General features: G+C 39.8%; 1 protein-coding gene across 7 annotated transcripts in view; it reads left to right on the forward strand.

Moving 5' to 3' along the window:
* Positions 1–25,786, forward strand: part of FRMPD4 (FERM and PDZ domain containing 4) — an 836,494-nt gene that overhangs the window by 768,529 nt on the left and 42,179 nt on the right. For all 7 annotated transcript variants that reach the window (XM_054676434.1, XM_054676435.2, XM_016943101.4 and 4 more), the window contains one exon: positions 18,380–18,425. In XM_054676434.1, coding sequence (XP_054532409.1) covers positions 18,380–18,425 — 46 coding nt within the window. The remainder of the gene's footprint in view (positions 1–18,379; positions 18,426–25,786) is intronic.

Here is a 25,786-nt window from a genome sequence, read left to right on the forward strand (position 1 = left end):
TACACAATGGCTACTACACATCAATGAGAATAAATGATCTATGACTACACATCACAATTTGGATGAATCTCAAAAACAATTCTGAGTGAAAGAAGAAAGAAACAAATCATTGTTACTTTACAATTGTATTCATATAATGTTGCAAATGAGGTCATACTGTTCTATGGTATTAAAAATCGGAACTGTGGTTATCCTCAGGAAGTATATTTGGAAAGGAGCATGGGAGCTTCTGGGATATTGGTAATGTTTTGATTTCTTATTTGGACCCTGATTACAATTATCTATTGGTACATAACAAATTACCTCAGCCAGGCACAGTGGTTCACACCTGTAATTCCAGCACTTTGGGAGGCCGAGGCAGGCAGATCACCTGAGGCTGGAAGCGAGACCAGCCTGACCAACATGGAGAAACCCCATCTCTACTAAAAATACAAAATTAGCCAGGTGTGGTGGCGTGTGCCTGTAATCCCAGCTATTTGGGAGGCTGAGGCAGGAGAATCACTTGAACTCGGGAGGCGGAGGTTGTGGTGAGCCAAGATTGCATCATTGCACTCCAGCCTGGGCAACAAGAACAAAACTCCTTCTAAAAAAAAAAAAAAAAAAAAAAAAACCTCAAAACTTAGGAGCTTAAATCAACAACATTACTATCTCACCTTTCCTGTGGATCAGGAAACTGTGTACAGCTTAGCTGGGTGCCTCTGGCTCAAGGTGTCCCACAGGGATGCAATCAAGTTATTGTCTGGGGCTGTGGTCTCATCTGAGGCTCAACTGAAAAGGAATCTGCTTCCAAGGTCACTCATGTGTTTCTTTGCAGGATTCAGTTTCTCACAGGCTCTTGGACTGAGGGCCTCAGTTTCTTAACAACTTTTGGCCGGGACCTCCCTTGGTTCTTTGCTGTGTGGGCCTCTCCAAAGGGCAGCTTATATGGTATTTGGTTTTCTTTGGAGCAAGTGAGCAAGAGTGTGAGAGAGAGTGAGCCCACAGTATGGAAGCCATAGTTTTGGGGTTTTTTTTAACCTAACCTTGGATATCACATTCTCTCACTTCTGCCATATTTCGTTTATTAGAAATGAATCAGTAAATCCAGCCCACATGCAAGGGAAGGGAATTATACACAGTCTGAGCATCAGAAGGTGCAGATCCCTGGGGATCATCTTAGTGGCTGCCTACTGCATGTGTGTTCAGTGTGTAAATTTCAATGAGCTGTACACTCAAGGCACGTACTTTTCTGTATATTCATTATACTTAAAAAGTGTGATTGAATAATTAATTAACAGAATCTCTGGATCTCACAAAAGAGGCCTTTGGCCTTCAGATAGACTTTACTAAACTGCAGGTTCTTACATTTAAGTCTAGCCTCCAGAAACAGAAGCCTTTTTTCTAACTGGTTTCTGCCAAACTGGGCTTACTACAACATCACTAGGTCTTTGCTCTTCTATCTTGTACATTATCACGGTACACATAGCTGTAGCCGCCACTGCCTCTGAAAACCCATGAACCCTGAAAGACAGAGGAGTTCTTTCCAGTTGGACAAGCATGGGGCCTGGTGCTTCTTGTGTCATAGAAAGGAAAAGCGGCTCTGTCATGATGAGGTCAAGACCTGGGCTTCCTGTGGCAAACCCCACAGTCAAATTCAGTCTGAGCAGGAAAACCTCTGAGATGGTGAAGAATGGAAATTGTATTATTTAAAGTCAGCCTCTAGTACTGACACACATTTAAAAAGGAAAAAAACATGAAGATTCCTTGGGCAAGCATCAGAACAATTGCTGTGGGCCAAAATTCATAAATATGCTATACACTGTCCCTGATTTTAGGGTTGGCCTGTTTCTAGTCACTGTTTATCTTTACTCTTACGGAAATGTCCCCAGGACTGTGGACATGCATAGAGGCAGGAAAGAAGGGAATAAATGAAGGAAGTCTTATCCTAGGTGATGAGAATAAAATAGTGATCCTGAAAAGGCTTGAGAAATGTTAGTAAAGGAGCTGCCAGTTAAAACACACTCTATTATTTCTCACTATAAAAGAAGCCGTTGGCTTCTTCTCAATAACCACCCTGTCATTTGTTCTAAAGCATGGCTGGATGGCCCATCAACAGAGCACACAACCTGGTGGCCTGCTTTTGCTTAATGTCTGTTTTGTTCATCCATGGCAAAGTGTTTAAGAAAAACACCCACCCCAACTTTTTTTTTTTTTAGTACTTTTTGTGCTTTCAGTTTACTATGTCAGTTTTTTCCAATGGTATTTATAAGAAGCGCTCTTAAGAACCGAAGTTCATTTAGAGAGCCATTAAAAAGTCTGCTACTCAATGAGTTCATGACTATTGATAACAGCCACCTACTGCCTGCATTGCTGCCTTAGCCCTTAACTGGGCCCACACTTCCACCTTGCCCTCCTGCAATCCATTCTCAGCTTAGTGGCCAGAGTGACCTTTTTAAAACATGTATTTTGTCATTCCTCTGCTCCAAACTCACAGGTAAAGCCAGACTTTTGCAATGGCCCATCAGGCCCCAAATGATCTGGGCCCTGGCCCTCTCTCTGATCTTTCTCCCTAGAATCCCTCCCTACTCTGTTGAAGGGTCGCTGAGCTCCTGGCTCTAACTCAAACTTTCCTGGCAGGTTCCACCTTAGGGCCTTTGCCTGTAGCCCCCTGTGCCCAGGAGGTTCTTCCCCTTGACAGCTTCATAGCCAACTACCTTACTTCCTACTCATTGTTGCTAACTTGTCACCTCTTAATGACATTTAACTTGTCTACCCTATTCAAAATGGCATGGTGGCCTACCTCCCAACACTCACAAATGTCCATGTCATCTTCAGCATGCTGCATTATACATATGGTGGTATTTGTTATTTATTTTTTATTGAATGTCTTCCCTCTTTAGACGGTAAGCTCTGCCAGGTTAGGTGTTTTATTGCCTGTTTTATTTATTGACGTAGCTCAGGATTCCTCAATCTCAGCACTATTGACATTTTGTGCTGAGTAATTCTTTGTTGTGGGGGCTGTCATGTGTGTTGTAGGATGTTTTGCAGCAACTATGGGTTCTACCCATTAGCACTTCTCCTAACTGTGACACCCATAAATGTCTTCAGACATTGCCAAATATCCCCTATGGGGTAAAATCACTCTCCACTGAGGATCACTGATATATCCCAAATGCCTGGCCCCAGGTAGATACTCAATAAATATTTGTTGAAGGAATGAATGCAGGGAGAGCTAGACAGCATCACAGAAGTGTGTAAAATAATTTAACTATTACCTCATGAAAAGCTGCTGCCTTTTATACATTTTAAATAGAAGCACTATTTTCATCCATTAGTCAAATAAGCATTTCAAAGGCCAGAGACAATATTCATTCAGCAAAAAATGAATTAAATGGACAAAAATTAGGTCAAACCAAAACCAGATACATATGCAAATTAACTCTCTTAGCAGTAGTTTCCAAATTCAAAGTGCCAAACCTGAAATTTTATTGCAAAGGTTTACAAAATACAATAAAATAAAGAGTTTGAAATGATGCAATTTCATCAAAATGTTAATTCTGATCACCACTGTATCAATGATGTAGATTTTAACCATAATAGCCTAATATTAATATTCTTCACAAAGAAAATCACAGCCTAAGCCTTAAATGCATTCAGTAAAATGTGAATTAGGCTTTGCAAAGATTTCTGATTTCTCCCTAGGTTTAAAATTCAAGTCGTTGGTTATATGTAAGCGAGTTAATTCTAAGCCTAAAATTACAATGTACTTTAATCCTTCCTCTGCAATTCAAATATTTACTTGACAATGCCATACCAATTGTGCCCTCCAAATTATTCCTTGTAGTGAAGCATTTTTAGTCCAAGACACTTGATTGGGTCTGCTTCTCCTCTAAGTTTGTTTTTTTCCCCTCTACCCCATTCTCCACAAGTCCATAATTAATGTTACAATTGGCAAATCCCACTCTCAGCAGTAAGAAAATCTTTTTCCACACTTCAACATACGTTTGTATAAGACAATTTTTTTGGTTTGTTTTAATGGAGGTCACAAATACAGTATACTAAGGGAGTCATTGGCTTGGACATTTTATCTTCCTTGATAAGGGAGACATGTTCAATTTCAAAACTGTTTGACTGTTTTAAATAACTGTTTCTTTAAAAACATAGTTTTCAAATTCTTTTTGGGAAGATGATGTTCTAGTTATTTATTGCAGCCTAACAAATGTAATGGCTTAATGTAATAATTAATATAAATAATTGGTTATCTCTCATGGTTCTGTAGGTTGACTGAACTCATCCAGATGGTTCTCACTGGGGTCTGTCTTGTGGCTGCAGTTAAATGGCAGCTGCGGCTGGAGCCATCTGAAGGCTTGATTGAGGAGATATCCAAGATGGCTTCTTTTGTCATATGTTGTTGCCTGGACTTGGACAGCTGACATAGTGAAAGCTGGCCAGGCATCTCTCCCTCTCTCCACACTACTTCTCCACATGGATGGCTTCTATATGACATGGTGGTCACAGGGTTGTTGGACTTCTAACATGGTATCCGGCTTTCCTCAAAGTGAGCATTCCAAGATATCCATGTGGACTTTACAAGGCTTCTAGGATTATTCTGACCAAGGCCCAGAAGTCATACAAAGCTATCTCTACAATATTCTGTTAAAAGTGAGTCACAAGATTAGTCCAGATTCAAGGGGAGGAGACTAGACAGAATGTGAATATTAGAAGTTGTGTTACTTGAAGGTCATCTTTAGATCCCTAGTATCACAGACAAAAAAAGATAAGCAATACAATTATCCAGTTTTTAAGGATGAAGTCTTTAATACATTGCTTAATAAGGATCTTTTCTTAAATTCTCTTTACTTTCCCTTTGGCTTAAACTGGTAGTCTTTTTGATCAGCAGTGTAACGTCTCACTCAAGGGTGAAAATGGTAGTAGGAGAAACAATATCTATAGAATTAGTAGAAGCCAAGTCCAATGCTACTGGACAAGTGGACTCTTTAATTCATCTCCTCTATGTTTCTGTTACCCTAATGACTATGGTGGCTTCGTTATGCCCATTTTCTTCCATAGCATTCCCTGAACATGACTTAGAAATGACAAATAGTCCCATTCCTCTTCTTTGCAGGTATCAGGGTGGAAGCAAGCTTCAGCGGCAATGAGCAGAGTGTAAATGCTTCATATAGTCCATGACAGATTACACTTAACTGTAATATGTTGACCTTTTCTGAATGCTTGGTCATTTGCTGGACATTTCCACTCTCTCCAGCTAATGGCTTCAGTGCCTGTTAGGAATTGATTCAGTGGATAATTATAATCTCTCTTCAGAGTGTTGCAAAGGTCAACGAGATAAAGCAATAAACCCCCATTTCAAGTGCAGTCCTGTGGCGACTTTTCCGAAAATGAAGGGCAACACTTCTTCCTTCATCTTTGCCAGCAATTGACTAGGCTGATGCTACATTATGGCTTGTTATCAAATCTGAAAAATCTCAGTGTTCTTTTCACATCTCCAGGTTTAGGTGGGAAGAGAAAATAAAAAGCAAGCAAGTGGCTTCATCACAAAATACCCTAGGATTGAGGAAACGCCCTTCTGAGCAAAGATCATCGGAGAAACACTGTTAATCAGTTCTTATTTTCATGAATAGTGACTGTCCACCAGCAGCGAGTTTAAGGGCTGAGACTCACTAGCTTGCAGAAAACAATTATTTTTTTTTTAGTTTTCTTTTTTAATATTTTTATTATACTGTAAGTTCTGGAGTACATGTGCAGAATGTGCAGGTTTGTTACACAGGTATACACGTGCCATGGTGGTTTGCTGCACCCATCAACCCATCGCCTATATTAGGTATTTCTCCTAATGCTATCCCTCCCCTAGCCCCCCACCCCCCGACAAGGCCCGGTGTGTGATGTTCTCCTCCCTGTGTCCATGTGTTCTCATTGTTCAACTCCCACTTATGAATGAGAACATGAGGTGTTTGGTTTTCTGTTCCTGTGTTAGTTTGCTGAGAATGATTGTTTCCAGCTTCATCCATGTCCCTGCAAAGGACATGAACTCATCCTTTTTTATGGCTGCATAGTATTCCATGGTGTATATGTGCCACATTTTCTTTATCCAGTCTATCATTGATGGGCATTTGGGTTGGTTCCAAGCCTTTGCTATTGTGAACAGTGCTGCAATAAACATATGTGTGGATGTGTCTTTATAGTAGAATGATTTATAATCCTTTGGGTATACACCCAGTAATGGGATGGCTGGGTCAAATGGTATTTCTGGTTCTATATCCTTGAGGAATTGCCACACTGTCTTCCACAATGGTTGAACTAATTTACACTCCCACCAACAGTGTAAAAGCATGCCTATTTCTCCACATCCTCTCCAGCATGTTATTTCCTGACTCTTTAATGATCGCCATTTTAACTGGTGTGAGATGGTATCTCATTGTGGTTTTAATTTGCATTTCTCTAATGACCAGTGATGATAAACTTTTTTTCATATGTTTGTTTGTGGCATAAATGTCTTCTTTTGAGAAGTTTCTGTTCATATCCTTCACCCATTTTTTGATAGGGTTTTTTGGTTTTGTCTTGTAAATCTGTTTAAGTTCCTTGTAGATTCTGGATATTAGCGCTTTGTCAGATGCATAGATTGCAAGAATTTTCTTCCACTATGTAGGTTGCCTGTTCACTCTGATGATAGTTTCTTTTGCTGTGCAGAAGCTCTTTAGTTTAATCCCATTTGTCAATTTTGGCTTCTGTTGCCATTGCTTTTTGTGTTTTAGTCATGAAGTCTTTCCCCATGCCTATGTCCTGAATGGTGCCTGGTTTGCCTCTAGGGTTTTTATGGTTTTAGGTCTAACATTTAAGTCTTTAATGCATCTTGAGTTAATTTTTGTATAAGGTGTAAGGAAGGGGTGTAGTTTCAGTTTTCTGCATATGGCTAGCCAATTTTCCCAACACCATGTATTAAATAGGGAATCCTTTCCCCATTGCTTGTTTTTGTCTGGTTTGTCAGAGATCAGATGGTTGTAGATGTGTGGCACTATTTATGAAGCATCTGTTCTGTTCCATTGGTCTATATATCCGTTTTGGTACCAGTACCATGCTGTTTTGCTGTTCTGGTTACTGTAGCCTTGTAGTATAGTTTGAAGTCAGGTAGCATGACGCCTCCAGCTTTGCTCTTTTTGCTTAGGATTGTCTTGGCTATATGGGCTCTTTTTTGGTTCCATATGAAATTTAAAGTAGTTTGTTCTAATTCTGTGAAGAAAGTCAATGGTAACCTGATGGAGATAGCATGGAATCTATAAATTACTTTTGACAGTATGGCCATTTTCATGGCATTGACTCTTCCTATCCATGAGCATGGAATGTTTTTCCATTTGTTTGTGTCCTCTCTTATTTCCTTGAGCAGTGGTTTGTAGTTCTCCTTGAAGAGGTCCTTCACATCCCTTGTAAGTTGTATTCCTAGGTATTTTATTCTCTTTGTAGCAATTGTGAATGGGAGTTCACTCATGATTTGGCTCTCTGTTTGTCTATTATTGGTGTATAGGAATGCTTGTGATTTTTGCACATTGATTTTGTTTCCTGAGACTTTGCTGAAGTTGCTTTTCAGCCTAAGAAGCTTTTGGGCTGAGACAATGGAGTTTTCTAAATATACAATTATGTCATCTGCAATCAGAGACAATTTGACTTCCTCTCTTCCTATTTGAATACCCGTTATTTCTTTCTCTTGCCTGATTGCCCTGGCCCAGAACTTCCAACACTATGTTGAATAGCAGTGGTGAGAAAGGACATCCTTGTCTTGTGCCGGTTTTTGAAGGGAATGCTTCAGCTTTTGCCCATTCAGTATGATACTGGCTGTGGTTTTTTCATAAATAGCTCTTATTATTTTGAGATACATTCCATCAATACCTAGTTTATTGAGAGTTTTTAGCATGAAGAGGTGTTGAGTTTTATTGAAGGCCTTTTCTGCACGTATTGAGATAATCATGTGGTTTTTGTCATTGGCTATGTTTATATGATGGATTACATTTATTGATTTGCATACGTTGAACCAGCCTTGCATCCCAGGGATGAAGCTGACTTGATCATGGTGGATAAGCTTTTTGATGTGCTGCTGGATTCGGTTTGCTAGTATTTTACTGAGGATTTTCACATTGATGTTCATCAGGGATATTGGCCTGAAATTCTCTTCTTTTGTTGTGTCTCTTCCAGGTTTTGGTATCAGGACGATGCTGGCCTCATAAAATGAGTCAGGGAGGAGTCTCTCTTTTTCTATTGTTTGGAATAGTTTCAGAAGGAATGGTACCAGCTCCTCTTTGTTAACTCTGATAGAATTTGGCTGTGAATATGTCTAGTCCTGGGCTTTTTTTGGTTGGTAGGCTACTAATTACTGCCTCAATTTCAGAACTTGTTATTGGTCTATTCAGAGATTCGACATCTTCCTGGTTTAGTCTTGGGAGGGTGTATGTGTCCAGGAATTTATCCATTTCTTCTAGATTTTCTAGTTTATTTGCATAGAGGTGTTTATAGTATTCTCTGATGGTAGTTTATATTACTCTGGGATCAGTGGTGATATCCCCTTTATAATTTTTTATTGTGTCTATTTGATTCTTCTCTCTTTTCTTCTTTATTAGTCTGGCCAGCAGTCTATCTATTTTGTTAATCTTTAAAAAAGAAAAAAAAAACGTGCTGGGTGCAGTGGCTCACGCCTGTAATCCCAGCACTTTGGGAGGCCGTAGCAGGTGGATCACAAGGTTAGGAGATTGAGACCATCCTGGCTAACACAAAGAAACCCCATCTCTACTAAAAATACAAAAAAAATTAGCCGGGCATGGTGGTGGGCACCTGTAGTCCCAGCTACTTGGGAGGCTGAGGCAGGAGAATGGCATGAACCTGGGAGGCAGAGCTTGCAGTGAGCCAAGATTGCACCACTGCACTCCAGACTGGGCAACAGAGCGAGACTCTGTCTCAAAAAAAAAAATGTGAACCAAGATCGTGCCACTGCACTCCAGCCTGGGCGACAGAGCAAGACTCTGTCAAAAAAGCTAGCTCCTGGATTCATTGGTTTGTGAAGGGTTTTTCATGTCTCTATCTCCTTCAGTTCTGCTCTGAAACCCTACAAGCCAGAAAAGAGTGGGGGCCAATATTCAACATTCTTAAAAAAAAGTATTTTCAACCCAGAATTTCATATCCAGCCACACTAAGCTTCATAAGCGAAGGAGAAATAAAATCCTCTACAGAAAAGCAAATGCTGAGAGATTTTGTCACCACCAGGCCTGCCTTACAAGAGCTCCTGAAGTAAGCACTAAATATGGATAGGAAAAACTGATACCAGCTACTGCAAAACATACCAAATTGTAAAGGCCATTGACACCATGAAGAAACTGCATCAACTAATGGGCAAAATAACCAGCTAGCATCATAATGACAGGATCAAATTCACAAATAACAATATTAACTTTAAATGTAAATGGGCTAAATGCCCCAATTAAAAGACACAGACTGGCGAATTGGATAAAGAGTCAAGACCCATCGGTGTGCTGTATTCAGGAGACCCATCTCATGTGTAAAGACACACATAGGCTCAAAATAAAGGGATGGAGGAATATTTACCAAGCAAATGGAAAGCAAAAAAAAAAGCAGGGGTTGCAATTCTAGTTCTGATAAAAATAGACTTTAAACCAACAAAGATCAAAAAAGACAAAGAAGAGTATTACATAATGGTAAAGGGATCAATGCAACAAGAAGAGCTAACTATCCTAAATATATATGCACCCAATACAGGAGCACCCAGATTCATGAAGCAGGTTCTTAGAGACCTACAAAGAGACTTAGACTCCCACACAATAATAGTGGGAGACTTTAACACCCCACTGTCAGTAGTAGACAGATCAATGAGACAGAAAATTAACAAGGATATTCAGGACTTGAACTCAGCTCTGGACCAAGTGGACCTAATACACATCTACAGAAACCTCCACCCCAAATCAACAGAATATACATCCTTCTTAGTACCACATAGCACTTATTCTAAAATTGACCACTTAATTGGAAGTAAAACACTCCTCAGCAAATGCAAAAGAACAGAAATCATTACAAACAGTCTCTCAGACCACAGTGCAATCAAATTAGAACTCAGGATTAAGAAACTCACTCAAAACCACACAACTACATGGAAACTGAACAACCTGCTCCTGAATGACTACTGGGAAAATAACAAAATTAAGGCAGAAATAAGTTCTTTAAAACCAATGAGAACAAAGACACAAGACACAACTTACCAGAATCTCTGAGACACAGCTAAAGCAGTGTTTAGAGGGAAATTTATAGCACTAAATGCCCACAGGAGAAAGCAGGAAAGATCTAAAATTGACACCCTAACATCACAATTAAAAGAACTAGAGAAGCAAGAGCAAACAAATTCAAAAGCTAGCAGAAGACAAGAAATAACTAAGAATTGTTTTCTAATTTCTTTGAAGAACGCTGAAGTACAGGAAGAATAAAGAATCCTATGTGTGCATGTGTATACCCATGAAGTGAGAGTTCAACACTATGAAGTGAGAGTTCAACACTGTTTCACTGCACTTTATCGCCTTTCTTTCTAAATAAAAATACTGCACATCCATCTTTCAAGAAGTTACATTAGAATGTTATTTCACTGTTTATAAAATGCTTTCATATGTAATCCTAAATTACCTCTGTTTTCCTTTTAAAAGCCTAACATTTCACCCTTCACAGATTGATTATTTACTTCCATTTTTGAAATTTAAAATTGTACAGTTAACTTGTTTAGACTTAATGTTTCTAAAGCAAGATTCTCGAATTCTGACATGAAATATCTTCCTGTATATCTTTGTTATTTGAGTTTTATTTTGTTTGGTTTTCCCAATGTCTGAGCAAATCTTGATTCCCATGATGACTGTTAAATTAGTATCAGTGTCTGGGTTCATCAAGAGATCTATTTAAGTTGGTCTAGAAAGAAAATATACACTAGCATATGCCAATATGATTATATATTATAATTTTTTAAATGGTATAAATATAAAATGAGAAAGGCATTTAAAGAAAGATGTCAAACTATGCTGCTCTAAAAAACAGAGAACACCAGCCTTAGCTTCATTGTTTAGAGGGATTGTAATACTGGAAACTCTACCTCATTGGAAGCTGGGCTTCTTCCTCACATAGCTTTGCTTTCTGCATCAAATGACATCCAATGAAATCATAAAATGGTATATAATGCCAAAGCATGGTCTAAAACCATTGATGCTGGTGTCCCAAACATGTTTCAAGGGACTCTGCATCAAAAAAGGATAAGAATAAACCTTTGTCAAAGAAATGAAGAGAGAGGAATTGAAGGCAAGTTTGACAGGAGTGGTTTAGGGTAGGATAGACTATATTCCCCTGCAGAGATGAGCACTGTGATTCAGGGATGAAAATGACGTTTTTAACAAACTCAACCATTTAAAAAATATTGTCACAGCAATTTGAAATTACTCTTCAAAAGTAGAAAATTTATGTGGAATTTAATATGAAATAATACTTATCTAAATGTAGTTATAACTGGATTCTTAATGGTCTCTAGCTGTTTTAGGCCATCCCAGAAAGAAGTTAATTTGATGGCTTAAAAGTGTCATCTTCTATTCCTGATTCTAATCATTCTGTTGAGGCTATTTTTAAATGGTGTAGATCATTGTTTTAAATGGTGTAGATCATTGTTTTGTTTTGTTTTTCCTCCTAGGATCGTTGGGTTAGGAATTTTAAGGGATCCAAAACATTATAGAGTTAATTTTTCTTGTTTGGCAGGTTATAATTACATAATTATAGATGAGAAAAAAAGAGAAGAAAAGCATGTCCCTAGTCCTGGTGATAAATAACATATTGGAATATTTTATTTCAATTCAGACAACTTCATTTATTCATTAAATAGTAAAATTAAAGTCAATCTAGATTATGTGTCAGATAATTTACAAAGCATTACTATAGCTGTAAAGACTTTAAATATAATCAACATATTTTGAAAATAGTTCCCATTTTCAAATTAATAAAGTGTGCTGAGCAGTCCTTCTTCCAGAATTTCTTGAAAGAAGAAATTCTGCATGAGGTTAAGTCATGAATGGAAACTACTTTTTTTTTTTTTTTTTTTTTTTTGAGCCAGAGTTTCACTCTTGTCACCGAGGCTGGAGTGCAGTGGTGCGATCTTGGCTCACTGCAACCTCCACCTCCTGGGTTCAAGCAATTCCCTTGCTTCAGCCTCCAGAGTAGCTGGGATTACAAGCATGTGCCACCATGCCCGGCTAATTTTTGTATTATTAGTACAGACAGGGTTTCACTATGTTGGCCAGGCTGGTCTCAAACTCCTGACCTCAGGTGATCCACCCTCCTCGGCCTCCCAAAGTGCTGGGATTACAGGCATGAGCAACTGCATCCGGCCTGAAACTACTTTTAAGATACATACGGATTACTAGGCTAGAAGTCTCTTTATGCATGTGGCAGGCAAAATGTAAGATGGACCCCAATGATCTCTCCACTTGTATTCTTAGATCTGTGTATTTCCTTCCCTTTTAGTTTGGGTGGGGCCTGTGACTTGCTTTCTAACCAATAAAGTGTGGTAAAGGTGACGGGATGTCCATCCATCATTATGTTACATGAGATTGTAGCTTTCATCATGTCAGCAGACTCCCTCCCTTGCTGGCTCTGATGAAGCAAGTTGCCACGTTGGTGAGATGGGGAGATCCACATGGCAAGGAACTGAGAGTGGCCTCAAGCCAACTACCCACAAGGAACTGAGGCCCTTGGTCCAACAGCCTAAAGAGGATTTTCATCATGCCAAAAATCACTGAAGTGAGTTTGGAAGTGAATCCTTCCCAAACGAGCTCCCATATGGGACCCCAGCCCTGGCCAAAACATTGCAGCCTCAAGAGAGAACATGAAAAAGATGACCAAGCTAAGCCATGCTTATATTTCTAACTCACATGAACTGTGAGATAATAAGTGGGTATTGTTTTAAGCAACTAGCTTTGTGGGAATTTGTTATGCAACACTAGGTAACTGATAAAGCTAATGTCTATGGTCAGCAGAATAATGATCGCCTGAAAAATGTCCTCATACTAATTTCCAGAGTCCGTGACTTTCTTTGCAGATATGATTAAGTCAGAGATGAGATGATTATCTTTGATTATCCAGGTGGACCCAATATAATCTCTAGTCCTTTTAAGTTAAAGAGGAAGTGAAAGTCAGGGAAATATTTGAAGATGATACTGCTGGTTTTGAAGATGAAGGAAGGGACCATGAGCCAAGGTATACAGGCAGCCAGCCTCTAGAAGTTGAAAAGTCTTTAGAATGAGTGCAGCCCAGCTGACACCTTGATTTTAGCCCAGCAAAACTCATTAGAGACTTCTGACTTCCAGAAATATAAGATAGTACATTTGCATCATGTTTAAGCCACTAAGTTTGTGGTAATTTGTTATAGCAGCCATAGGAATCTAATACAGGGTCTATGCTTATTAGCATCAAGGATGACTAACAAGAGTCCTTCTCCAGGGCCTTGCCTGCTCCTAACAGCTACTGCACTGAAGCGGTGCATATCAGCTTCCCTTTCCAGAGTGAACAAATAAATTCAGTGCCACTGAGCATTGCTCTAGAGAAAATTAGCATTTGTCCCACAGCCTTACGGGCCTATTCATTCTCCCACCCAACCTACCACCTTACAGTTTTTTGTCTGACAATTATCCCTCATTCTCTTGTTTACTGTTTTATTGTTTCATCTCAAGATTCTAAGCCTCCCTGTCTTAGTCAAAGGGTGTTTGGACTCAAATAATATGATCTAATCAAACCAGTTCATCATGCTAACTGACTTCAAACTATACTACAAGGCTAGAGTAATAAAAACAGCATGGTACTGGTACCAAAATGGATATATAGACCAATGCAACAGAACAGAGGCCTCAGAAATAACACCACACATCTACAACCATCTGATCTTTAACAAACCTGACAAAAACAAGCAATGGGGAAAGGGTTCCCTATTTAATAAATGGTGTTGGGAAAACTGGCTAGCCATATGCAGAAAGCTCAAACTGGATCCCTTCCACCTTATACAAAAATGAACTCAAGATGGATTAAAGACTTAAACGTAAGACCTAAAACCATAAAAACCCTAGAAGAAAACCTAGGCAATACCATTCTGGACATTGGAATGGGGAAAGACTTCATGACTAAAACACCAAAAGCAATGGCTACGAAAGCCAAAATTGACAAATGGGATCTGATTAAACTAAAGAGCTTCTGCACAGCAAAAGAAACTACCATCAGAGTGAACAGGCAACCTACAGAATGAGAGAAAATTCTTGCAATCTATTCACCTGACAAAGGCTAATATCCAGAATCTACAAGGAACTTAAACAGATTTACAAGAAAAAAACAAACAACTCCATCAAAAAGTGGGCGAAGGATATGAACAAACACTTCTCAAAAGAAGATATTTATGCGGCCAACAAACGTGACAAAAGCTCATCATCACTGGTCATTAGAGAAATGCAAATCAAAACCACAATGGGATACCATCTCATACCAGTTAGAATGGTGATCATTAAAAAGTCAGGAAACAACAAATGCTGGAGAGGATGTGGAGAAATAGGAATGCTTTTACACTGTTGGTGGGAGTGTAAATTAGTTCAACCATTGTGGAAGACAGTGTGGTGATTCCTCAAGGGTCGGAACTAGAAATACCATTTGACCCAGCAATCCCATTACTGAGTATATACCCAAAGGATTATAAATCATTCTACTATAAAGACACATGTACACGTATGTTTATTGTGGCACCATTCACAATACCAAAGACTTGGAACCAACCCAAATGCCCATCAATGATAGACTGGATAAAGAAAATGTGGCACATACACACCATGGAATACTATGCAGCCATAGAAAAGGATGAGTTCATGTCCTTTGCAGGGACATGGATGAAGCTGGAAACCATCATTCTCAGCAAACTAACGCAGGAACAGAAAACCAAATACCGCATGTTATCACTCATAAGTGGGAGTTGAATAATGAGAACACATGGACACAGGGAGGGGAACATCACACACCAGGGCCTGTTGGGTGGTGGGGGGCTAGGGGAGGGATAGCATTAGGAGAAATACCTAATGTAAATGACAGATTGATGGGTGCAGCAAACCACCATGGTACGTGTATACCTATGTAACAAACCTGCATGTTCTGCACATGTACCCCAGAACTTAAAGTATAATAAAAAATAAATAAATAAATAAATAGAAGTTGGGAATAAGTAGAGCACGCAGGTCTTGGAGGGTGCAATCATAAGGCAACTATGTTCTTTCCCCGCATTGTCCACTTATAACAGCTCCCCAGGGCCAGTTCCTCCAAGCCCTCAACAAAATCTCAGGTAGTTCCCATAAACATATTGAACAGGTTCAGAAAGTTATCCAGTCACTTGTACACTTGTAATCACAATTAACACTTGATTGTCATGTAATAGTCAAAACTTCCAACTCCACAAAATTCCTCCCTTTTGCCTAGTTCAGGCCTAGGAAGCCTGCAGTGGGTTAAGGGGCATTGTCAATGTTTTCTCTACTGCCCCAGCATTCAGCTCCTTCCAGACTGAAATGAGGCCAAGATGGTGAGGTAAAAGGCAAGAAAGTTCTTACTTGATTGGCACCAATGTAATCCAGCATTACTTTCTTCTGTCCGTGGAAGGTGATGTTGGTGGACTCTTTCCTTGTGTTTGCTTTCATGGATTCCTGGAAGATTTCTTTGTTGAGTTACTCCTATTGCAGCCCGCTTGTGTCAGGCAGAAACCAAGGGTGGGCTATGCTCAATGCTCCTTGGATTCTGTATATTTCTGCGAAGGCCCTCTCATCCCTCAAAGTAGCTCAGTTGATCAGGAGGTCCCAGGCCAATGTTTCTACTGCATCTTCCAAGAGTCTCATACTTTGGGCCTGCCTCAGTGTAAGGGTAGTAACTGCACAAATGTAGCCTCTGCTCTTTGAGCATGTGCTGCTTCTGACAGCCTCTTCCTGTTGCCTTTTTTTTCAGTTTGTAATGAAGATATGAGTCAGATCCCAAGATGAGTAAGGGGTAAGGGTTCCAAACTCTGGTTTTCAACACCTTTGAAAACCTTGTGGCACCCTTCTTTGGCATGTGGGAATGATTGGCATGTATTGGCATGGGGCCTCAGCTGATTCTGTCTCAGTTCATCTTAGCACCCTGTAACATATGAACACATATGGCTTCCATCTTTTTTTCCACCTAGGTTTGGATTAGGAGTCCTAAGGGATCTGTGGTGCTATGGAGTTAATTCTTCTTCTCTGGCAGATGATGATTATGTACTTAAGATGAGAGAAAACAAAAGTAAAAGCTCTTTCTCAGAATGATGATCGATATCCTGCTGAGATCATTTATGTGAATGATTTTATTTCTAACAAAATGGTGAACAACCAGCCCTCAGGAATGGTGGAAACCAGGACTGTTCAGGGGATTACTGGCATCTGTAATGTTTACTCTGGTGCTCAGTCGTGAATGTGACTTGGCTCCCAACTCTCTTAGTCTCTGTGTCTCTAAGTTCTGATTCTGGAGAGAGGATATCTGATTGACTCATTCCAACATTCAGGTCCAATGAGCTGGGTGCAGAGAATGAGTTCCCAGGGCCCATTGCTTGCTCCTGAGGACTCTGGGATCAGACTCAGACAGGACAAGCCAGGCAGGGCAGATAGTTCCACTAACATGGCTACCACACTCACACATTCTTTGGTCAATGGGGTTATAGAGCATTTCTTATCTGATAAACGTTTCTTGTTGCCTGTGAATGAGGAAAACTTGAACAAAAACTAAGAAACAGTGCTTTGTTTCTGTTTGTGTTGCTTTCCACATATTTGTCTCATATCTGTTATCCTGGAGATGGACACCCAGTTTGCCTCTGACACTTCACCCCCATGCATTCTCCTGCAAGTAACATCCTCATCCACCTCCCCTTAAAGGCTAGCAGCAGAATTTTTTTGGGGATATAAAACCAGAGTTGACTGGCTTGGTCATGGTGTTTGTGACACTGAAGTCGACCTATTGAAGCTAGATTGCTTCCCCAAACTGCTACACGTGTGTATATTCCCACCAGCAATGCAGATCCTTCATCTTATGCACTGAATTCTCATTTGATTGCACTGTTGCTCTGTCCACTGCAGTCATTAGGCTCCCTGCCAGCCTTGGTGACTGGGAACTTGTGGGAGCAGACGGGCCACCATCAGCACTGTGCTACCTTCCTGCCCCCACCAGCACCATCATCCTAAGTGTTCAGAGTCTTCCTGGAGTTTTAGTTCTATTACTCCTTTCCCTGCGCTCTTGATTCCTCTCTTCCCCTACCCCACTCCCAACTACATGGTCCAGCCCAGCCAGAGTGAGTGGGCCGAGCCACAAATCAGTTAGTGCTAGAAGTGTGATTTGCAGTGACTTCTTCCAGGGAACAGTCTTGCAAAAGATCTCCTTCCCCTTACTTATGTGGGCAATAAATCAGAAAAGCAGGTAATTAATTACAACCTAAAGTAGAAAAAATCAGCTCTTCTTCAACAAAATGGCAACTGACCTTTCTCCTAGTCATGATTTAAAAAGGAACAAAGAAGGGAAGAAAGAAAAACTATTATAATCCATAATATGATTTTTCCTCAAGGGTTTGAGTTACTTGGAGGGAATTAGATAAACCATTATATCACATTGTTCTGCTTTTAGCCATGAAGTGCGGCCTATTGTGAGTAATATTTCCCAACCGGTGCCTGTCTGAAATATTTATCAGCCCAGGGTCCTAGCATTGTGACCAGGGACTTACTAAGCCACACAGTATGGGAACCGATGTTTGCTGGGATGCTATTTTTTTCATAAGAAACCTACAATAACATTTCTGTCTCTGGATGCTGATCCTGAGAGGTAATGACGTTCCATGAACTGACAGAATTTTTAAAAATCTCTTCCCCTGACAGAAAACTACAGAGAAATTTTTAAGCAGCAAAGAAAAATAGGCTAAAGGAAAATCAGAAGGGGAGAATCAATTCTGAGAGCAGCAAAAAATATAGAGATTTGGGTGATGCTTCTAAAACTGTTCTTCCCTTCCTGGGTTTTATTTTAAGGTCCTGCTGTTTGACAGCACAGATAATATTGCCCAATGTAAACTTACTAGGAAGCTTTCAATTGGGCAGTTTGTTAAACTCAGGAAACGCTTCATTTTGGCTTTTGTGTGGTCTGAAAGCCTACATCTGAGCTATTTGGTTTACTCTATCCTGGGAGTCCAGGGAGCATTCACTAACGCATCACACATTTTGTTTTGAAAGAAAACTCTTACTAGTTAGAGTCCGGGCTCAGTGCATATCATAAATATGTTTGTTTTTCTCTCTTACAGAAGCTGCAAAGAATCGATACTCCTCACTGTCATTCAGCCTTACCCTGTAAGTGTTCTGTGAATAAAAGTGCCACTTAATGTTCTCAGGCTTCTTGTTTCTTCTGCCCACTCCAGTAAAACCATAATGATGAATAACAGCAGAGAAAAATAACATGCACTCACAATATGGGTTCAAAAATCTTGACTATTTTTGTAATTTATACTCCATGTTAGCAAAGTCATTCATTGAAGAGAAAAGGGAGTAATACATTTTCTAAAGTTCTTGAAAGACAACCAGCTGTTCCAGTCCTATGCAATGGTCACATTTGTAAATGACACTAAATTCAAGACCTTCTTATGCTTTCCAGCTTAAGAAACACAAATCTCATGAGACTATCTAATTGTAGGAGGTCGATGCATGATTGTTATTCTTATCCCCATCTATTTGGCAGAGAACTGGATATTTTAGCAAAGCCTCCTTTAAGAGTAGATGTTATATGACATATGGTGTCAGAATTCGATATCATGGTTAGGAGGGTGGAAAGTGATTTAAAAACTGGACAGTTCTTGTGATTTTTTTTAAAAAAAAACGACTTTATCATGGTATAATCTGCATACCATAAAATTCATCCATTTTCAGTGTACAGTTCTATGGTCTTCATAAAATCCACTGAGGTATGCAACGATCACCCCATCCAGTTTGAGAACATTTCCATCCCCCCAATAAGATCCCTGTTCCCATTTACAATTAATCCCTGTTCCCACACTCAGTCCTAGGCAACCGCTAATTTCCTTTCTATGTGTATAGACTTGCCACTGCTTGCAAATTTCATACGTTGTCAGTTGAACTAAAAATTACCGAGGCAAATTCCTTTAGATTTTTCCCAAAATGGTTCCTGTCAGACTGGCCTTCGTACGGAGTGGCAGCGATTCCAGCCTGCTTAAGCTCCTATTTTCTTCCCCATAGAGTTGGAGCATTTCTATATCAATTAAAGTGCTCTGGTATTTGCTGATCTCCATCTTCTGACCAAACTCTTCATTTCCCCTGTCCCAGAATTTTTCCCCTAAGCTCTGTGGGCTAGGCATTTTAGACAGGAAATAATAAGGATCAGGATTCTGATAAGACCACAAATAGAACTAACCAAGACAACAAATTATGCCATCTAGGATGTAACTATGCATATTTATATTAAAAGCTCAGTTTAATATTGACTGTTACTGTTAACTCCGTCTCTTTGACAGAACTTACCCACATACACACACATTGGGATTTGAAAACTAAGGAGGCCCCAGGATGTTAGAGAACCACGACTTGAGATCTAGCTCACAGCAGTATAACAAACGAGTCAGCAGTGACTACCATAGCTGCTCAGAACCTTGGTCTCCCCAACTGTCTGATTCCGAGATTCCTTCCATGTGCTTCTATAAAAAATACAGCTGGGCTGTTTTTAGATTGTTTTGGTTAACCAAATTGTCATTTTCACTTACTTCACATCTATCCACATTTCTTGATTTATTTGCAGTGGACAAATTCATTTGGGTAAAGCCAATGTAAATGTCTATAATAAGCATCGAACAACTATAAATTGAGATTGAACAACTATAAATTCCTGATGGAACTTCACGTTTGCATTGTCATTCCTGAATTCTCTTTCTACATTTTATAATCTATTAGAAATGCAAGATCAGGCAGGACCTTTGTTTTTTGTTTTTTGTTTGTTTGTTTGTTTGGTTTGCAATGTGGGATACTGTTTTACCTTATGCAGTAAACTTAGAAAAAGAAAGAAGAGTTTTACATGTAAGTTTATGGTTGTGTCTTGTGGCTTTACTTGCTGTTTGCCACTGGAGTCCATGTGACTTGTTATTCATTTGAATATTGATTACTATCAGTGAATCATGGCACTTCCTTTTAACAGATAATCTGGAATTTTCTAGGGGTTCCGATGGCTCTTGCCGTTGTGCTACATTGAAAGTCAACACTTAGCCACAATATTTAGGAGGAAGTGGCACAGGTTCTTATAGCCAACAGCTGTACCTCTGCTCCAGAGTCACTTTCCCCTTGCCCAATCACTGCAGATAAATTCTCATCTTTGACTTTCCTTTGACCACTCTCCTTCTAGAAATGACTCCAGTCCCACCACCTCCTCGGCCTCACTAAATAAATCCTTCTCACCTTTCAAGTCTCAGGCCAAATTATAAATGCTACCTCAAGGTTTTTCAACCTTGGTATTGTTGACATTTGAACTGGAGAGTTCTCTGTTATGGGGACCTGTCCTGTGCATTGTAGGATGTTTAGCAGCATCCCTGGCCTGTACCTACTAGATGCCAGTAGCATCCTCTCCCCAAGTTGTGACAAACCAAAATGTCTCCAAACATTACCAAATGTCCCTTGGGAGCAAAATTACTCCCAGCTGAGAACCACTGTCCCACCTAAAGTCTTCCCTTTACTGTTCAAATCCCAAATGGCTTTTCTCTCCTCCGAGGTGTGGAAGTTGAAATTAAAGAATTAAAACCCCAAAGTTTCTTAAATGGATATCAGACATGGAGAGGAGAGCAGATGGGAAAAAACAAGACTGCAATCTTTTACTTATATTTTTGGGTTTGGATTTTACTACAAGCAAGTTGCTTTTTGTAAAAAAAAAAAAAAAAACTTATTGAGTTTCATTTATTTGTTAAACATCTTCTCGGCAATCAAGATTGATAAACAGAAACGGATAACCCAGCAGACCAAAAGAAAGTCCATAAGTTCTACTTTTATTACAGACAATAAAAATTAGCATTTCAATTTCTTTTGCAACTTGCTGGACAGCATTTTTAATGTTGCATTTCTTCTGCATAAGGTCCAGTAAAGATAGAGAGCCAATGTTTATACCTTCCGGCCACATTCCACACGTGCCCAGGGTACCCCAACATGACCCAACTGCAGAAATTGATCTCCAATGAGACCTAGGTCAAGGGGGAATGGGGTGAGAGTCTTAGGATCCCTGAAATTCTTTGATAAGAAGTAATTCTTAATAGGTTGCTGCATTTTTTTAAAAAAGTATTATGGTAGGCTTTCCCCACCACCACGATTTTTACTGTTTTTCTTGGGAAAAAAAGTACTAAGTGGAAGTATAGAAAGAAATACACATGCAGAAAAATGTGTTGGCAAACTTTTCCCGCAGAGACAACCAGTGTAAACATTTTGACCTATTTCCTTCCAGTCTTTTTTTCTATGCCTTAGTTGAGATCATATTGTACATATAATTTTATTCTGCCTCTTTTACTAAATATATCATAAACATTTCCTATGTCATCAAAAACTCTTTATAAGCATCATTTAAATGGCTGCAAAACATTACACTGAACCAAGATTTCCTTAACCAACCCCCATCATTGGGCCTTTCACATCATCTTTATTGTTTTGCTATTATAAATAATTCCGAAAAGAAAATCTTTATGTGTAAGTCTTAATCTGTAGTTAGTATTTCCCCAGGATGGAATTTTAGAAGGGGAATTTCTGGGTTACTCATGGGTTTTATTTGTTTGGCTCCGATATACCGTCTTCTTTCCTTGTACTGTTATCCTTTTTTATTATAGATCTTTCATTGGCCAGCTCCTTCCTTTTTTCCTTTGACTCTGCTTTCTACAGTTTCCAATTCTAGAATTCCAAAGCCAATCTTACCTGAGACAGAGAGTATTTAAAGAGTTTCTACGGCTGGGCGTGGTGGCTCACGCCTGTAATCCCAGCACTTTGGGAGGCCGAGGCGGGCAGATCACCTGAGGTCGGGAGTTTGAGACCAGCCTGATCAACATGGAGAAACCCCGTCTCTACTAAAAATACAAAATTAGCCGGGCGTGGTGGCACATGTCTGTAATCCCAGCTACTAGGGAGGCTGAGGCAGGAGAATCACTTGAACCTGGGAGGCAGAGGTTACAGTGAGCCAAGATTGCTCCATTGCACTCCAGCCTGGGCAACAAGAGTGAAACTCTGTCTCAAAAAACAAAAAAGAGTTTCTACAACTTCCCCTCATGCAACCCCAACTCAATGGGACTTGAGCTAAGTCATTCTCTCAGTTCTGGTGTCCCATGAGCTAGCATAATTCACATTCCTTTAGGTTTCTTCTAGTCCAAAGAGCTGAGGGACCCGCTTTCCTGCCTCCAACTTCCTAACTACATTTTACTGTGTTCCACACAGCTGAGAGAGGCTACACACCTCCTCATGGAAACCCCAGTGTAGCACATTCTATCAGAGCCCAGACCATATGTCATGCTGAGCATACCAGCCCAATTTCCAATGGAGAACACCTGTGAGTCTTTGCCTGTGGGCTCTTCCTGGCCCCAGTAGCATGCTCATGGAGCAGGCCACAAGTGCTGAGGAATTATCATGCCCAGAAAGGCTGTGTTTTGTGTTCTCTTACACGGTGGTCAGTCAGATGTAGCCACAAGAGGGGACACAGGAGACATGCAGGAAAAAGTAGTTTTTTTATACTCACAGGTCCTAGAGAAACTGCATGCCAAGAGGAGGGGTCACATGAGAGGGAGCACCAGGGGAGCCGATTCAACCAACCAGGCGGGGACCAGACAGAGAGGTTAGAGTCTGTGGGCAAGTGCCTTTATCGGGGGTCAGGGTGGAACACACAAGAAAAGTGCGAGGGAATTTCATTGGTCTCTTTAAATGTTACTAAGTCACAGTCAGGGGAGGGTGGGAAAGAGTACTTGTGGCAGGAGCTAACTTTATCACACTGGTGCACCTGGTTGCCTGGGCAGGGTGCTCACAACCTGTTTGTGGGGATGTTGAGGCAGCAGGAAAATTTGAATTTTGAAAACTTACAATACAAGGAGACACTCCATCAATGATTGACAGAAACTGGTGGATAAATACCCCAGCTCCCTCTCTCCTCAGACAGTATAACTCTGAGGCATGTGGTCTACCTTGTTTCCCAGAGGTTCCCAGCAGGAGTAAGCTCCAGTTGCCTATAGTGGTGCCTTAGTAACAGCGAATGCTTTACTGGTTTATTCTCCCTTCCTGACTGCCTTCCCCACTCACCTACCTGGGATTCCTGTGAGCACCTCCCAAATCAGCTACCTGTTTGTGAATCCTTGTCTTAGGTCTGCATTTTGGAGACTCCAAACTAAGCCAACCAGTGATAACTGTAGGCGAGTCTTCGCCAAATGTTCACTCAATACCTGCTATATAAGTAATACTGTACAGCTCTAGGAATTGCAAGTTCAAGACCTTGCCCTTCAATTTCAGAAATTAATCTTATTTCTGTAATTTTTTCAAGCTATGTTCTAGTAACTTCTAAGAGCATTCAAAAGCATCAGGAGCATTCCCCACACTATTGTGGCCATCTTAGCAACAGCAAATTTGGAAAATGTACAGGGGTTGATTAGGGGCCTGATAATCTTAAAATTAATTAACAGTAGGAGAATCTGATTATTCTAAATGGTAATTACTTGTTATTTCCACCACAGGATATGAAGTGCTTGTGATCAACACCTACACGTTGCTCAGAATTAATTCAGCAGGCTTTCAAGTGGTACACATTGTATATTTTTTGAAAGCAAAGATAAATCTGTGTTAAAACTATAGTCATGACTGGTTTACATTACCCCATATAACACAAATAACTCTAGCCAGTGGAATAAGCCAGTATTTTGTTGATTCTCATTAAGTAGCCTTCAGACTTGGAGAGCCTATGTAGTTGTTATCCAAAAGCAATTTCCAAAACGTTTGTCAGTTTTATGAAATAGTCACAAACCCAGAACAAAAAAAAGTACTTGTTATGAATTCTTAGTTAGAAGTTTACCCCGAGTCTGTTGACTTCAAATTGTGTATAAAATAATATTTACTTAACAACCTTGGCTATTAATTTCCTTTCTGGTCTTCCTAAATTACCATGTTTCTCATTATGGCATCGTAAATAAATACAGGAATGAAGTTACATCAAATGGGCGTGCTACATATAGCTAGAGAGAGGAGATAGTACATAAGGTTATTTGCCCCTAAAGTAAATAGCCCCACGTTTACTGGCCTTAGCATGGCTAGTAAATATGGGGCTATTTACTTCAGGGGCAAGTAACCCTATGTATTTTCGTGATCCCTGGGAACACCATGGCACTCTAAGGTTATATCAAATGATATGCATCCGAAAACTCTATATTTTTTATTGAAGCAAGGAATTAGATGGAACACTTTAGAAAAATATGGCAAAATATAACATTTAAAAATTGAGATGCATAGAGGAATAAACCTCAGTATCTGGCACACTGAACACACGTGAAACATTTCATTCCCAAACAATGCTGGAGAAGTGGGGTGTGACTGCATTAAAACATCTCATCTAATTAGTAGTGTCTGTTCTGGGTAGCTTTATTACAGCCGCTTCACTTGTGCTCAACTCATTGTGCCAATGTAAATACCGCCTGCCTAAAATCATTACGGGAGAATAATGTTTTCCCTTCAGCTAAAAAATGAAATATCAAAAGCAAATGCGCTCACCACTGTATGATTTGCTCGTTAATCATTACTAAAGTTGGCCTATAATTACAAAGATACTGATGAGAACACCCTGTCACATCACTTCAGCTCTGCAGCAGGACTTTTAAAAGTCACGTTGAGCATGTTTAAAGCTATTCTTTCGGTTTCTTGCTGTTGTCTGTTTGTTTGTTTGTTTTTTAAAGAGGGCAGCCATTCTCTTAAAACATCTTGCATAAATGGATGAATTCAAGCTCTGGGAGACAAATCATCCATTTATCCAGTCTTCTAAGACACTACTCACAGCAAAGGATGGGATCGGTGTGGAGGGGAACTTTAGAAATAACAGGATTCTCCTGGTATTAAAGCAAAAACTCCATCCAGGATACACACACACACACACACACGCACCCCACACACACCTTGTATCATACTTTTTTCAACAGCTTTTTTATTACAGTAAAATACACATAACATAAAATGTACCGTTTTAAACATTTAAAAGTGTACAATTTCGTGGCATTAAGTACATTCAAAATGTTTTACAACCATTGCCACTACCTAGTTCCACAACTTTTTCATCACCCTGAAAGGAAACCCCGTATTCATTAAGCATCACTCCTCATTCCCTCATTCTCCTCCACCCCCAGCCCGTGGCAACTACTAATCTACTTTTTGTCCCTATAGATTAGCCTATTCTGGACATTGCCTGTAAGTGGAATCATACAATATGTGGCCTTTTGTGCCTGGTGTCTTTCACTTAGCAAAATATTTTCCAGGTTCATCCATGTTGTAGCATGTGTCAGAACTTCATTCCTTTTTATGGTTGAATAATATTTTATTGTACAGATGGACCACATTTGATTTATCTATTTCATCATATTGCTTTTTAAATTTAATTGATCTTAAGTATACTTGTATTTGACAAGGATGAGAGTCCTTTTTAAAATTCATTTTACTTGAAAACC

This window comes from Pan troglodytes, chromosome X, assembly GCF_028858775.2.
Source record: "Pan troglodytes isolate AG18354 chromosome X, NHGRI_mPanTro3-v2.0_pri, whole genome shotgun sequence".
Classification (NCBI taxonomy): Eukaryota; Metazoa; Chordata; class Mammalia; order Primates; family Hominidae; genus Pan; species Pan troglodytes.